General features: G+C 40.7%; 1 protein-coding gene across 1 annotated transcript in view; it reads right to left on the bottom strand.

Moving 5' to 3' along the window:
• The window catches only part of DDR2 (discoidin domain receptor tyrosine kinase 2), a 67,097-nt gene that overhangs the window by 15,112 nt on the left and 36,743 nt on the right, over window positions 1-15,242 (bottom strand). Inside the window, 10 exon segments of the mRNA XM_032226112.1 lie at window positions 2,708-2,931; window positions 5,541-5,625; window positions 5,627-5,662; window positions 5,664-5,753; window positions 6,692-6,822; window positions 10,219-10,231; window positions 10,233-10,282; window positions 14,082-14,178; window positions 14,180-14,310; window positions 14,313-14,325. Of these exon segments, the coding sequence (XP_032082003.1) occupies window positions 2,708-2,931; window positions 5,541-5,625; window positions 5,627-5,662; window positions 5,664-5,753; window positions 6,692-6,822; window positions 10,219-10,231; window positions 10,233-10,282; window positions 14,082-14,178; window positions 14,180-14,310; window positions 14,313-14,325 (870 nt within the window).

The following is a 15,242-nucleotide window of genomic DNA, read 5'->3' on the forward strand; positions in this document are numbered from 1 at the left end:
TGAATTTCTTCCAACTAATATATCTTAAGCAACTCCAATTAATGAGAGGTGGAATGCAACAAGGGAGAAAAATCAAGAAAAAAGCACTACTTTCTCACTGATAACTGATAACCCAATCTTGCCTATGTGGGAAGTTTTAATTAACCAACTGCCATAAATCAGAACTTGGAAAAGCAGGAGACAAGAAACATACCCAAATTTGGCTGTATGCAAGTTTTTTCCAATTAATATATTTTGAGCAACAAGAGATGGAAGGTAGCAAGGGAAAAAAAATAAAAAAATCAAGAACTGGGAAAATACAATGGTTTTTTTTCTTTTTTTTCTGCAAAAGACCAAGATGGCTCCACCTTCTCTTCCGTTTTTACACTAGTTGAATTAGCTAAATTTAAGGTGGTCCAGAACTTCGAAATAAGATCTGTATAACTAACTGCAATTTTGGAACTGGAGATTAAGGAAGAACAAAAGACCAAGTTGGCTCCCTTTGAGCTTTTCCACAGCAGCTGAGTTAGATCAATTTAAGGTGAACCAGAACTCTGAAATAAGAACTGCATAATTAACTGTAACTTTGGAACTGGACATTATGGAAAGGTGTGAATTTCTAGAACTACATGAAATTATAAAAATGTCCATAAATCATTAAAATCAAACCTAAATAGAATTCTGAACTCAAGCAGGTATTTAAAAAAAACGAAAAGAAGGAGGGAGGGATAATGAAGGGGTAGAAATGGTGGGAAATAAAAAGCAAACAAAATCTCAATTGGGTTTGGCAGTGGTATAGAGAAAATTGAAAAGGGGGGATGTGTCCCAACAAAAGGAAATAAAAAGCAGACAAAAGATGTTTCAGAGGTTGACAGTGGCATAAGGAAAACTGAAGAAGGAGGTTACACCCTAACAAAGGGAAATATAAAAGATTTCTTTGATGGTGGCTTGGGGAAAATTGAAGAGGGTAGACGTGTCAAAACAAAGAAAAGGAAGAAGACAGGAATAGAGAAGTGGGACAAAAGACTTATTAGGAAAAATATCAGACACCTAGAAATAGTTATATGGGAAAATATAAAGCTGAGATAAGTGGTTTACTCCTAAATATGAGAATAAAATTGAGTTGCTAACTGATTGAATATGATAATGGAAAGATAATTAAATAAAGGTTAAAATATATGGAATATGGACAAATATGAAACTGATATGGGGAGATTGTAAAGCAGAGGTTTGTGATTCACTTTTATACATGATAATTCTAATTGATTGAATATGACAATAGAAGGACAATTAAACATGGGTTAAAATATACAAAACATGGACATATATAGAACTTCTAAGATGAACAAAGTGAGATGTTTACTGCTTGTTATTCTACATAATAGATTAAGGGAATTGTAATGAACATTGAACAGTAAGGATTGCTATTTATAGACAATTAAGGGTAACCTAAACCAAGATATGGAAAAATGGAGAGGGAACATGAAATATACTTACAATGGGAAACTATTGAGATTTAAAGACAGAATTACAAAGTGGGGGGGGGGTGTGTAAGGATGCATAAGTATATAACTTTAATGATGAGAATAGCTGAGAATTGTAACCAGGTCTACATCTTGGCCAAAATTAGGCTGGGCACAATGACTATATATGTATACATTTTTTCTCTTTTTTTAAAAAAAGGAGGAAGATATATGTTGAAATTAAATATGTTTATTGAAAAGGAATTATAAATACCATCAACATAAAATGAAGCTCACTCAGAAGCTGAAATACACCAAATAAATGAGATGAAGAGTGTGACGTAGAAGAGAGAGGTAAGGGGAGAAAAGAGGGATAGGAGAGAGGACAGGAGGAGGGAAGAGGAGGAGAGAAAGAAGGAGTAGAAAGGGGAGAGAGGAGAAGGAGAGAGGAAGGGGAAGTAGAGAAGAGAAGGACGACAGAGGGAAGAAAGGAGGGAGGGAGGGAGAGGAGAGAGGGAGAAGAAAGTGATGGATAAGGTACAAATATGGTGTATGGAGAGCAGAAAAGCCAATAATTGTTTTTGGGAGTTGATGCTAAGACGAATTGATGTAAACATTTAATAATACAATACAATGTTGGCTATGTAATAGTATACATGTGGTTATATGTTATGAAAATGAAAAAATAAAAAACTTTATGTATATAAAAAATAGTTCACTCTCTGGGTCACCAGGAATTGATCCATTGAGGATTTTCAAATCAAGAAAATATTACTATATTTACTTTTTGTTACCTAGAATCTTGTTAAGTGAGTTTTGCCCTATTTTATGACTTTTCCTACCACGTTTGTTAAGTGAATCACTACAGCTGTCTAATTATAGTAAGATGGTTGTTAATGAATCTGGTTTCCCCATGGACTTTGCTTGTCAGAGGATTGCAAAAGGGGATACACATAGCTCCAGGATACTGCAACCATCGTAATATGTCAGTTGTCAAGCATCCAGATGTCAATCATGTGACCATGGGGATGCTGCAATGCTAATAAATGTCAAAAATGATGACGTGTCGCTTTTTTTCAGTGCTGTTGTAACTTCAAGCTGTCAGTAAGTAAACTGCTGTAAGTCAAGGACTACCTGCATACACTGATTGAAAGCAAAGAAATAATGAATTGCTGTAGCATAAATTTACATCAATGTTATGATTTATTTCCACCCAGATTTTGAAGATATATCTACTGTAAAGAACCAGGGGAGCAAGCTCTTACCTCCCCAAACTGCCCTTCTCCCAATTTCTCCTTGAAAGTCAGCAGCTTCCTAGGGAACTCAGCCACAGCCACCTCTTTGCCGTAGAGCAAGTCCATGGTGATTGCAGGTACAGAATAGGTGTTGCTGCCTGTGACTCCCTGCAAGTTCACAATGTCTGCTTCTGCATAATGGGGAACCCCTTCGGCTCCGTTTGGTTGGGTTGGCTTGGTGATCCCACTGCAGCCTATGAGGAGAGAAGATTAGACACAAGAAAAATCTCAATGAAGAAGATCCTGAGCTTTGATGGCTGGTAACTCAGAATAACAGAATTGGAAGGTCTTCTAGTACAACCCCCTGCTCAAGCAGGAGACCCTATAACATTCCGGACAATATGCCCTTATAAAGCCCTTCATGGTATTGGACCTGGGTACTTGAGAGACCGCCTGCTGCCAATTACCTCCAATAGACCGATTAGATCCCACAGATTAGGCCTCCTCCGAATTCCATCCACTGGCCAATGCCGACTGGTGACCACCCGGAGGAGGGCCTTCTCTGTGGCTGCTCCGGCCCTTTGGAACGAGCTCCCCGTGGAGATTCGAACCCTCACCACCCTCCAGGCCTTTCGCAAAGCCCTTAAAACCTGGCTGTTCCGACAGGCCTGGGGCTAATGAGCTTTTGTCCCCCCTCGAATGGTATGGTTGTTGAGTGTTTTAAATTGTGGTATTGTTTTGTTTGTGTTCTTTTTATTCCTTATTTGTACCCCCCCCCCCTTACTTGGGTTGTGAGCCGCCCTGAGTCCCCTTCGGGGAAAAGGGCAGCATAGAAATATAATAAATTCATTCAATTCAATTCATTCATTCACAAGTGGCTGTCCAATCTCTTCTTAAAAAGCCTCCAATGGTTGAGCACCCACAACTTCTGAAGGCAAGACATTCTGCTGGTTAATTGTTCTCACTGTTAGGAGAACAGTAAGAACAATAAACAGTGAGAAGTCGGGAAAGAGAGCCTAACTGATGCTGCAGGACACAAAGAACTGCCAGAAGAAGGAATTCCAAGTAAGTTATAGATAAAATAAACATCAATCAGACTAAGAGCTGTGGTGGCGCAGTGGTTAGAATGCGGTATTGCAGGCTAATTCTGCCGACTACCGACTGCTAGCAGTTCAGCAGTTCGATTTTCCCTGCCTCAAGATTGACTCAGCCTTTCATCCTTCCAAGGTCTGTAAAATGAGGACCCAGATTGTTGGGGGGTGTGTGATATGCTGATTTTGTAAACCTCTTAGAGAAGTGCCAAGTGCTAACTATGGGCTACAGTTAATTAAGACATAGGCCTGTCTCTGTCATCATTTGACTATTGCCTTCCTAAAAAGTGGGACACAGCATTGCTTAGCTTATGGCCATCCAGATTTGCACAAGAGTAGTAGAACTGCATTTTTAAAGCAGATATTCTCCTTCTGGGGGTTTCCAAGTCATTTAAACACATAATATATATCCTATACCAGCGATGACAAACCTTTTTTGGCTTGCGTGCCATAAGGGGGAGTCGCGCATATGCATTATGGGTGCAGCACACCTGTGCACGACCCCCCCCCAGTGTGCATGCGTGCTTGAAAGGCACTCCCCCCCATTTTTTGCATGCTTTTTTTTGCCCTCCCCAGGCTCCAGAGGCTTTATAGGAGCCGGGGGGGGGGTGAAAACATCCTCCCCCCCCCGGAGGCCCTCCAGAGGCTTCAGGGACCTTCAGGAGGCTTCCCTGAAGTCTCCGAGGGCTTAAACCGGCCCTACAAGCAAACCGGAAGTGACTTCCAGTTTGCCCAGAGAGCCGGTTTTTTTGCACTCCGGAGACTTCAGTGAAGCTCCTGAAGCCTCCGGAGGGCCTCCGGTGGGGGTGGGGGGGCATGGGAGGCTCTTTTCGCCCTCTCCAGGCTCCTATAAAGCCTCTGGAGCCTGGGGAGGGTGAAAAATGGCTTTATAAGAGGCTGAACTCAGCTGGGCATACGAACTGGCCAGCTTACAAGGCAACGCCTCGTGTGCCCTGACAAATTGCTCCACGTGCCACCAGTGTCATGTGTGCCATGTGTTCGCCATCCCGGGCCTATACAATCAAGGAACTTTCACTAACCTGAACTTGTATATTATTTACATAGATAGAATATAACATTCCTCTATTGCAGCTGAGAATTTCATCTTTGACCTCAGCAAAAAATGCTGATTTTTAAAATTTATCACATTTGTGATAAGTTTGATCTGAGAGCAACATGGATGATATTATCCCAATGTATCCTTTCCACAATCCATACAGTTGTTTACATAGAGCAGGGGTCCCTAACACCTGGACTGTGGACCGGTACCAATCTGTGGCCCTTTAGGAACCAGGCTGCGCAAGTAGTGGGTGAGCATGGAAAGCTTGAATTGCACATGCATGGGATCTAGATGACACATGTGAAACCAAACACACACGCCCCGCCACCATCGCTGCTCTGTGGAGCTAGAAAGGTTGGGGAACACTGACATATAGCAATGATTATCAATTTACCAAAGTTTGTACACCGTTCTATTCCTAAGAGCCAAATTACTGTACATGATATAGCATAAAGGAATAAGAGTCAGTTATTGCTAGAATCAGCAACCAGTCCTTCCCTCATTTCCACTGAATTTACCTCATCAAATGGCAAGCACATAGATCATTAAAATTAAGCCACACTTTCTTGTTCTAGGTCAGTGTTTCTCAACCTTGGCCACTTGAAGTCTGTGGACCTTCAAGTTGGCCAAGGTTGAGAAACACTGTTCTAGGTTATTCTAGTAGAAGTGGGAATTTGTTCACAGTCTCTTTACACCTCTTGGGCAATCTGACCTGCCTCGTCTTCCCCTGGGATGAATTCAGGAAGCTTGCGGATCAATCGCGATGGCTCTTGATAGTCAGCTCCAAGGGGGAATATGCAAAGCATAAGTGGAGTTTGATTCTTGTTCACTGGATGGTGGTGGTGCTGTTGTGGTGGAACATATTGGATTCACTGGGTAGAGAGAGACTCACAGTCATTTCATCATCCAGCATCCGTCGAGAGGCCTAGAAATCAAAAGAAAACACATATTACACCTATCTTCCGCGAGCTGCACTGGCTTCCTATTGGTCTCCGGACGCGCTTCAAGGTTCTAGTCGTTACTTATAAAGCCCTTCATGGTTTAGGATCTGGCTACCTGAGAGACCGCCTCCTGCCACTTACCTCCCAACAACCAACAAGATCACACAGGTTGGGGCCTCCTCCGGGTACCGTCAACCGGACAATGCCGGCTGGCGACTCCCCGCGGGAAGGCCCTTCTCTGCTGCGCCGGCCTTGTGGAACGATCTACCTGCAGAGATCCAGACCCTTACCACTCCTCCCGGCCTTCCGTAAAGCCGTTAAGACCTGGCTGTTCCGGCAGGCCAAGGGCTTGTTGATTGATATCTAGCCCCGCTTAGATGGAATGGGTGATGTGAATTTTTAAACATTGTATTTTTATTTATTCTGTTTTTAAATTTAAATGTTTCTTGTCTGTTGTGAGCCGCTCAGAGTCCCCTGGGAGTGGGCGGCATACAAATTCTAATTTAACTTGAAACTTGAATAAACTAAACATATGATGTTCATAGTCACTATAAATTGATACTGATAGAGTATATTATAGAGCAGATTCCAATGTAAGGTGGCATCTCTGTTCAATAATATTTATGTAAAATATTAGAAGCTTTCCATGGTACAGAATTTTAATGGGCCAGGTTTCATATTTGCGCACTCTTCTGTTCAAAAAATGATTTCATGGATCACTGAGCAGTGACTCAATCAGTCATAATTATATCAAGATTCTTTGGGTGCATGAGGAATTTATGTATACATAAAAAATATGCATGCACACACATTTATTTCCCAATTTTTATTAATGACCTTTAGACCAGAAGTTAATTTCATTAGCCAATTTCAATAATATATATTTATGATGAGCATTCCTAGCATCTGCCTGTCCTCTTACCTTTCTAACATTCTTCTGCCAAAACTGCCTCCAGAGACTGATGACAATGATAGCCACGAGGATAAAGATGATGGCCACTAAGCAGCCAATTAAGATGCGAGTGTTGCTGTCATCTAATTTGAGAGTAGGATCTGTTAGAAGAGACGAGGATAATTGTGTATCATACGTTTCAGGTGAAATGATGAAACAAAAGACAGGAAAGCCAATTAGTTGCCAACCCTTGTGGGATTCCATTCCTCTCTTCCTACACATTACCGCTGGTAGTTTACCACACATTCAAAGTGCAATAAATATGTATTAGTAACAGGAATACAGATGTAGAGCCGAGGTGGCGCAGTGGTTAAATGCAGCACTGCAGGCTACTTCAGCTGACTGCAGTTCTGCAGTTCGGCTGTTCAAATCTCATTGGCTCAGGGTTGACTCAGCCTTCCATCCTTCCGAGGTGGGTAAAATGAGGACCCGGATTGTTGGTGGCAATATGCTGACTCTGTAAACCGCTTAGAGAGGGCTGAAAGCCCTATGACGCGGCATATAAGTCTAACTGCTATTGCTATTGCTATGTGTATTTTGAAGCAAGTCTTTCTGTCATAAGGATATTGCAATTTCTCATCAGTCCTTGATAACATTCCCTTTCATGGGAGGTGGATGGATATACAATTATACCAATTTTATAATAAAATTAAATAAATTAAATAAATAATAGCAATTATCACTGAGACCTACAGCCCTCTCTAAGTGGGTTTACAGAGTCAGCATATTGCCTCCAACAATCCTGGGTCCTCATTTTACCCACCTCGGAAGGATGGAAGGCTGAGTCAACCTTGATCCTGGTAAGACTCAAACTGCCTGCAATATGGATTCTAACTGCTGCCCCACCACTTAATAATAATATATAATAAATAAATTATTAATTGGAAAGATACAATTTTCTCTTACCATGATAACAGTTTTTTTTAATGTGAATTTTTGAATAATAACATGACAATTACTGTTCCCAATCTATCACATAAGTAAAAGCTGGATAAGCCACCAAGAATAAGAGACTTTCCATTATTAATAACTAAACTAGTCTAAGCATGCTAAAACAATGCTGGCGTAATGAACAGTTGCAAACAGAAGTATCTTTCAAAACATTCATTTGTATGTTCATTGTTTGAAGCATAATTCAGCTACTATTTTTATTTTTTAAATCTAGAAGCAATTGCAGGCCAAGATAGTCATGCCAGAATCTCCTTCCTAGGGCTGAGAGAAACTGATTGGCACAAGGTCATGCAACTGGTTTTGTGCTTAAGCTGGGATTAGAATTCACAATCTCCTGATGCTGTAAATATTGCACCAATCTGGTTCCCAAGATAATGTCTGGAGACTCTTATTTGGTGATTAGATTTTGAAGATATGACAGTGATCATTGCAGTTTAAAAGCCTTGATGTTTTAGTTTGGCACTGGAAGACTTTCCTCAAGGATTGAACTTTTGCTATTCTATTGGCCACCAAAAATATCTCTTATTATTACCATTTTAAAATCCTTTATTTGTTGCCTATGCTTTACTGTATTTGTTAAATATTTTTTTTTGGAACAATTCTATCTTCAGGAATAAAATGGAGCTATATAGAGGAGCTGTATGAGTATCACATGGTGTCCTTCTCAATTTCAATCCTGGGAAAAGACGCTTGTGGTTGACAGGATTATGTATGTGCCCACATTCTCTCTGAAATACCTTTTTGCTTTCAAATTGAAACTGCTCCATAATTACTGCTTACTCAATAAATCACCTTATTCCATTTTGTTTCAGATTCTTTTATCAGCAGTTAACTCATTTGTCATGCTGGAGAAGGCGAGGGGGCATGAAGAAAGTTAGTCTCTCCATAGTCCTAGGAATTTATGATGTCACAATGAATGAACAGATTGGTAACCTATCTTTATAACATTGTGTTGTCTCTTGACGTTTAATTTGTTAAGCATTTGATATTTTACTTACCTCTCAATAGTAGAAAACTCTGTCTAAGGGCTATAAACCTTTCACTGCAGGAATGGTTCTCAAAAGAAAGATGGATTTCCTTACAGAGGTGTGGAGAGTAACTACTGAAGGCATCAGAAATAGTAAGAACAGAAACAACAGAGAAGTGAAAGACGGAAGGTGCTAAAGAAAAAGGTTTTGAGAACCTAAATGACAAGGACTTAAAGTTGGAATCCGGCAATGAAAATTAGAAGTTCCTTTTTTGATACAGAATCCCTACAATATCTTGTAAATGTGTATGTTTTCGTATCTGTATTTCTTTAATACATGGACGTTGTTCTATTTTCCCTTTATTAAGCTATTTTTCTGGTTTTATAAATATTATCCATTTTACTCTTTATACACAAACATGCATACCAGTGGTGGTTTCAAAAAAATTTGGAACCTCTTCTATAGGTGTGGCCTGCCTTTCCGGGTCCACTGGTGGAACCGCTTCTAACCGGTTTGGTAGATTTGACGAAACCGGTTCTACCAAACTGGTGCGAACAGTAGGAACCCACCTCTGATGCATACTAAATGATTCCACCTTCATATCCAAAAACACTGATTCTTTGGATTTCTCTTAAGTATCATAGAAAAGATAGCCTGGACAACTAATTATTTTCCCCATGATATTGTACATTTCAAGCTAACACAAGAGAGGTGAACAGCTTTGGAGACTGGTATTGAATGTGGGAATGTAAGTAAGTAAATTTATTGTATAACCACAAGTTATACCATATAGCAATGACGGAAACCTTCTTTGGCTGCTGTGACAAAAGCAGGGGGAGTTGTGTGCCGGCATGCCACACCCATAATGCTATGCGTGCACCGCGCATGCACACAATAGCAACAAACACCCCTCCCTGCTTTTGCTGTGTTTTTTTTTCACACTTCTCCAGGCTCCAGAAGCTTTCTGGAGGGCAAAAAACCGGCCCTATGAGCAAACCGGAAGTGACTTCCAGTTCATCCATAGGGCCAATTTTTGACCTCCGGAGCCTTCAGGGGACTTCAGGAGGCCTCCCTGAAGGCTCCGGAGGGCAAAAAACAGTCCTACGAGCAAACCAGAAATGTGTTCCTGAATTTTCGGTTTTACTCGTAGGGCCAGTTTTTTGCACTTTGCAAGCTTCCGGGAAGCCTCCAGAGGACCGAAAAACAGCCTCAAAAGAAGGCCAAAGTCAGCATGTGTGCTGGCCAGCGACAGGGCATCACCCCGCGTGCCCTGACAAATGGCTCTAAATGCCACCTGTGGCACGCATGCATGGTTCGCCATCACGGCCATATAGCATACCATATATTAAGAAAGTGCTATGCTTCTGAAAAAGGGCTGCAAATAAGAACCTACTAAATTTCAAGCTCCAATTTAGAAAAATATTTCCTTTCACCTCCAATAGCATCACTCTTGCCAGAAGAATCCTGCTTATGGGGGGGTGGGGTGGTATCCCTGATATAAACACACACATACAAAATTTTGTGGTATTAAATAAAAATTCATTTATGAATATTTCCCCGACATAGCAAAGTACATACCATAGGTAGTTGGAGGTCACTGAAGACTCAGGAAGGGCTCCCGAATTGTTGTACATCGCTGTATCTAAGAAAAAAATGAAAAGGAAAAAGAAACATTACTCATATTCATAGCAGGTAGAGACAATTGTAAACTTTAGCTTTAAAAAGCTAAAGTTTACAATGAGCTCAAGTATGTTGGCAATCACATTCCAAAGCTGCCTGTTTCAACTGCATTTGCACTGGATATGCTTGTCAAAAAACAAGGCATAATGATATAAGTGCACTGGATATAAATCTAATATTCTCTTCAGGGACAAGAAAGGACTATGCATTATTGCTGATAACAATATCCCACTTTTCTAAGTATTTGCTAACTGAACAGCATATGCAATCAAATCAAATAAATTAGCAAACTGATTTCAAATATAATCCATGCAAATTTATAATGAACATAGAATATCTTATCAGACACATGAGAAGCTGAATCTGACCAGCAACATTGTGAACCAAATCTTCTTGACTGATTGCAAGAGTAACCTCACATAAAGTAAATTATGATAAACCATTCAGAAGTACCAAAGTAATTACAGGTCACATCTAGCGTCTTCTGACTTCCCCGTTTCCATGGAAACTAATCAAAGATACTATGCTGGTGGAGATATGGGTGCGTGGTTCTCTGCCAGTTTGCACCAGTTCGGGTAGAATCGGTTCGTCAAATCTACGAACAGTTAGAAGCGGTTCCACCAGTGGACCCAGAAGCAGGCCACACACTACAGAAGAGGTTCCAGAAAATTGTGAAACCCACCACGCCGCACACACACACACAGAGACAGACTCACACAGAGAGAGAAAGAGAAAAGACAATGAAATAACTAAATAAAGAAGAAAGAGAAGAAAGAAAAAAGAAAAAGTGAGAGAGAGATGAAAGAAAAAACAAGGAAAAAGGGCCAGAGACAAAAGGAAGGAGAGAGAGAGAGAGAGGAGAGAGAGGAGATGAGAGGAGAGAGGAGAGGAGAGAGAGAGAGAGAGAACACATGGCCGCCAAGCCACTCCCACCAGGTCACATGGCCAAGCAAGCCACTCCCACAAAGGAGGCCACACCCACAGAGTAGGTTCGAAAATTTTTGAAACCCACCACTGGAGGAATGCCTCACCAATTGGATGATTCTCCCTTCATAGAGAAATATAGGAGTCAAAGCTCTACTATTTAGACCTTACAACAAATGCATACCGGGCAAAGGAAGTGGGTAGACCATCCCTGCACATACTTTGCACTGCTATAAATAAATAGACCTAAAGAGTATAACCTGCATTCTGCAACCTGGCCACAACCTGTGAGGCATTTATCTGAGTCCATCATAAATGAGCCAAAGATATAGGGGGGGGGGGAGGTAATATAATTGAAATACAATGATTGCCATTCAAAGCCTGGTGTGAATTTAGAAAGGATCTCTTGCAAAACTAAAAAAAAAAAACTGCTTCAGAGTCTTTTGATATTTGTGATCATCATTAAGGTTCCAAATTCTGATAGACTGGAACCAGCATTACAGTTCTCAAATTAAATTGACTAAATTAAACTAAAAAAGAAAAAGAAAGAAAGAAAGAAAGAGAAGAAGAAGAAGAAGGAGGAGGAAGGAAGGAAGGAAGGAAGAAAGAAAGAAAGAAAGAAAGAAAGAAAGAAAGAAAGAAAGAAAGAAAGAAAGAAGAAAGAAAGAAGGAGGAGGAGGGAGGGAGGTTGGTTTAAGGTTTTTTTCAGTGGAAGATTCTTTTCTTTTCCAAAGATTCTTTTCTTTTCCAAAAGGGGGACAGGTTCCTTTCCCAATAGGTTTATTTTAAATGCCTTAATCTTAGAACTTTAGAATTTAATTTGCTTTAGTTACAGTCTAAACAGAATCACCTCAATGTGTTTTTATTCACAATCAGTAGTCAGACTATATAAACTTTTATTACACTGAAGATTTATTGCTGGACTTTAAACTAACAATGTGTGTCAAATATTTTCTATCATATTATTTTAATATTTTCTGTAATATTACACTAAAAGAAAATATACATTTATGAAGAAGCAAATAAATTATTTTTAATATTATTAATAATGAACAGCATCTAGGCAATCTCTGTTACTTATTTTGCTAAGTATGACAATTATTTACCCACATCTATTGCTTACTATCAACAGTCTAATAAAGATGGGGAACTTTTGATCCACAGACTGTATGCAATTCTGTAGCCCACCCAAAATATCCAAGACAACTGACCAAAATTTGTCAGCAAAATGGCCACATTTAGTGGTGCAATTTAGCTCATTGTTCAGAATGTTAGGAGAATTTCATCATGCGGATTGGAGCGTCTTGCTACCCTAATGAGACTTACTCTTATTCCTATTATTTAAATCTCACATCGAAGAAGAAATTTGAGGCTGAAAGGCTGAGTTGTGGTCTCTCATACTTTTAACATTTTGTGTACTCACTCCCCGAAAGGTGGGGCTGTAACTGGGAAGGGAGACTTCTGCTCCAATGTTTATTTTTGGGTCTGTCTAGGTAAGATCAAAGTTGCATAACAGGGAAGAGAAGTTTAGATAAGGTTTTTCCTCAGTGGTGGGTTTCAAAAAATTTGGAACCTCTTCTGTAGGTGTGGCCTGCTTCCGGGTCACTGGTGGAACCTCTTCTAACCGGTTCGGTAGATTTGACGACACCGGTTTCTACCGAATAGGTGCGAACTGGTAGGAACCCACCTCCTCTGAGGGTAACGCCATCTACAAAGAATCCTCCCTCCCTTCTCAGTGATGGCCTCCCTTCTATGCAACAGCTTACTTCCCAAGTATCCACTCCACCTTCATCTTATAAACTACAAAGACTGTTCAGGAAAACATGTGGGGAAGGTGAAGGTTTAGTCTACCTTTATGGATGGTACTGTTTATAGTATGCTGATTGGGAATATTTTGTGGAACTAGTTTTTTAAAACTCTCTGTTATCGCTTTGTTTTCCCAATTGCTCAGAGCCTGTGGGAGTTAAGCGATATAGAAGCCTCATCAAGAAAATATATACAGTAAATCTCCTCAACAATCTATCAACATTGATAAAAACCGCGACTGCTCTCTATGTCAGCCCGACCTGCATGCATTAGAACAAATTCAGCAAATTCTTTGTACAACTCAAAAGAAAAAAAACAGTTTTAGTCTATATTATTTACTAAAACATTTTCCTGTTTTGTCTCCTTTGGAGGGCCAAAGTTCTTGGGGAGAAATGCTGATGGCAAGGCATTTAGTAGTAGCAATGTAGCAAGCCCTAATTCATAAAATCCAATATAAAATCCATCATTGTTGTCTGTGAACCACCCAGAGTCATTGCTAGATCAGGGGTCTCCAACCTTGCAGGAGTGGGTTTCAACGGTTCGCGGCGATCCCCGCCAACCGGTTGGTCGGCGAACCCAGAAGTAAGTAACTTCCGGGAACAGCGAAGGGCGCCACCTGCCCGCCCACGCTCCTTACCCGGTTTTGATGAGTTCTGCGCTTCCACGCATGCGCAGGACGCATACAGCGCCTGCGCGATCCTCCAGGAGCAGCTGGAGCATCACACAGACGCTAGTACGCATAGCGTGCATGGCCCGCGTGCACGAGGACACCGCCGGCGAGAAACCACCCCAGCAACCTTGTCAACTTTAAGCCTCGTGGACTTCAACTCCCAGAATTCCTTGACAAGGCTGGAGACCCCTGTGTAGATGATATAGAAATTTGATACATAAATAATCGGTAACTTTATCTCCAGAATTTTATTTATAAGTAACATCTTAGATGAGGCTCTCTCTGTCCCATTCATGTATTAATATATCAGTGATTTCAGTATATTGCATTTCTTTTAACACCCTGAATTCCCTCATCATACCTGACTGGAAGGTAATCTCACTGAACATCATCCAGGTATCAGCAAAGTAAAACTGGCATTTGATGGCATTAGCCATCCGATGGAAAAGGGGGGTACTGTAACAAAGGGGCACTGGGATTGACATCATCTAGTACCAGTAGCGAGGAGACGGTGTTTGGTTCCCATTCATTTGCATCAGAGCGGAAGTAACACTGCACCTCCTTGAAAATCTTTACATCTTTGGCAAAATATTGTTGCAGTGAACCTGTGTAATAGAAATAGATGTTCTATAAACTGGTCATGTTTATTTACCTCTGAAACCATGATGTGTCCCAACCAGCGTGGCTGCTTTGTGTGCAAGTATAATATATGATGAAATAGTACGGTGTGTCCCTACTTACCAGTCTGTGAAATTGCAAATTAGGAGAACAAATTTATATAACCCGAGGGTTTCAATCCATCTCTATTCCAGCTTGGTATTCATGCTTATATGAACACATTAATATGCCAATGATTCATGGGATATTCCTGAATTCAGAGGAGTGTCTCCAGGGTGAGCAAATTCATAATTTTCTGTTTTAATTTCTTTTAATTGCACATAAACAAAATTCACCATACAGACATAAGTTAATAGCAATAGCAATAGCAGTTAGACTTATATACCGCTTCATAGGGCTTTCAGCCCTCTCTAAGCGGTTTACAGAGTCAGCATATCGCCCCCACAGTCTGGGTCCTCATTTCACCCACCTCGGAAGGATGGAAGGCTGAGTCAACCTTGAGCGGTGAGATTAGAACCGCTGCAACTGCAGATAACAGTCAGCTGAAGTGGCCTGCAGTACTGCACCCTAACCACTGCGCCACCTCGGCTCTTGTATGAAAAAGATAGGTACCATTTTTGTATAGAGAGGATCCCTCAACTCTCCCCGTACTCTAAATCAGGGACGTGCAGTCACTAGAGGCAGTAATGAGGAAAAGGAAAGAATCTTAAAGAATTTTTTTTAAATAATTAAAGCCAAGGTAGTTGCTACCAGATTCACAGTGACTTGGAACAGTGCTTAGTGTTAACTATAGGAGGAGGCCAGAGAAATATGGGCCTCCTGTGCATAAGCAATTTTTTGCCTTTTAAGAGTTAAGCATGGGTTAACAAGCAAACCATTTCGTATGCAAAGGAGGCATGTGTTC

The sequence above is a fragment of the Thamnophis elegans genome, chromosome 11 (genome assembly GCF_009769535.1).
Source record: "Thamnophis elegans isolate rThaEle1 chromosome 11, rThaEle1.pri, whole genome shotgun sequence".
Classification (NCBI taxonomy): domain Eukaryota; kingdom Metazoa; phylum Chordata; class Lepidosauria; order Squamata; family Colubridae; genus Thamnophis; species Thamnophis elegans.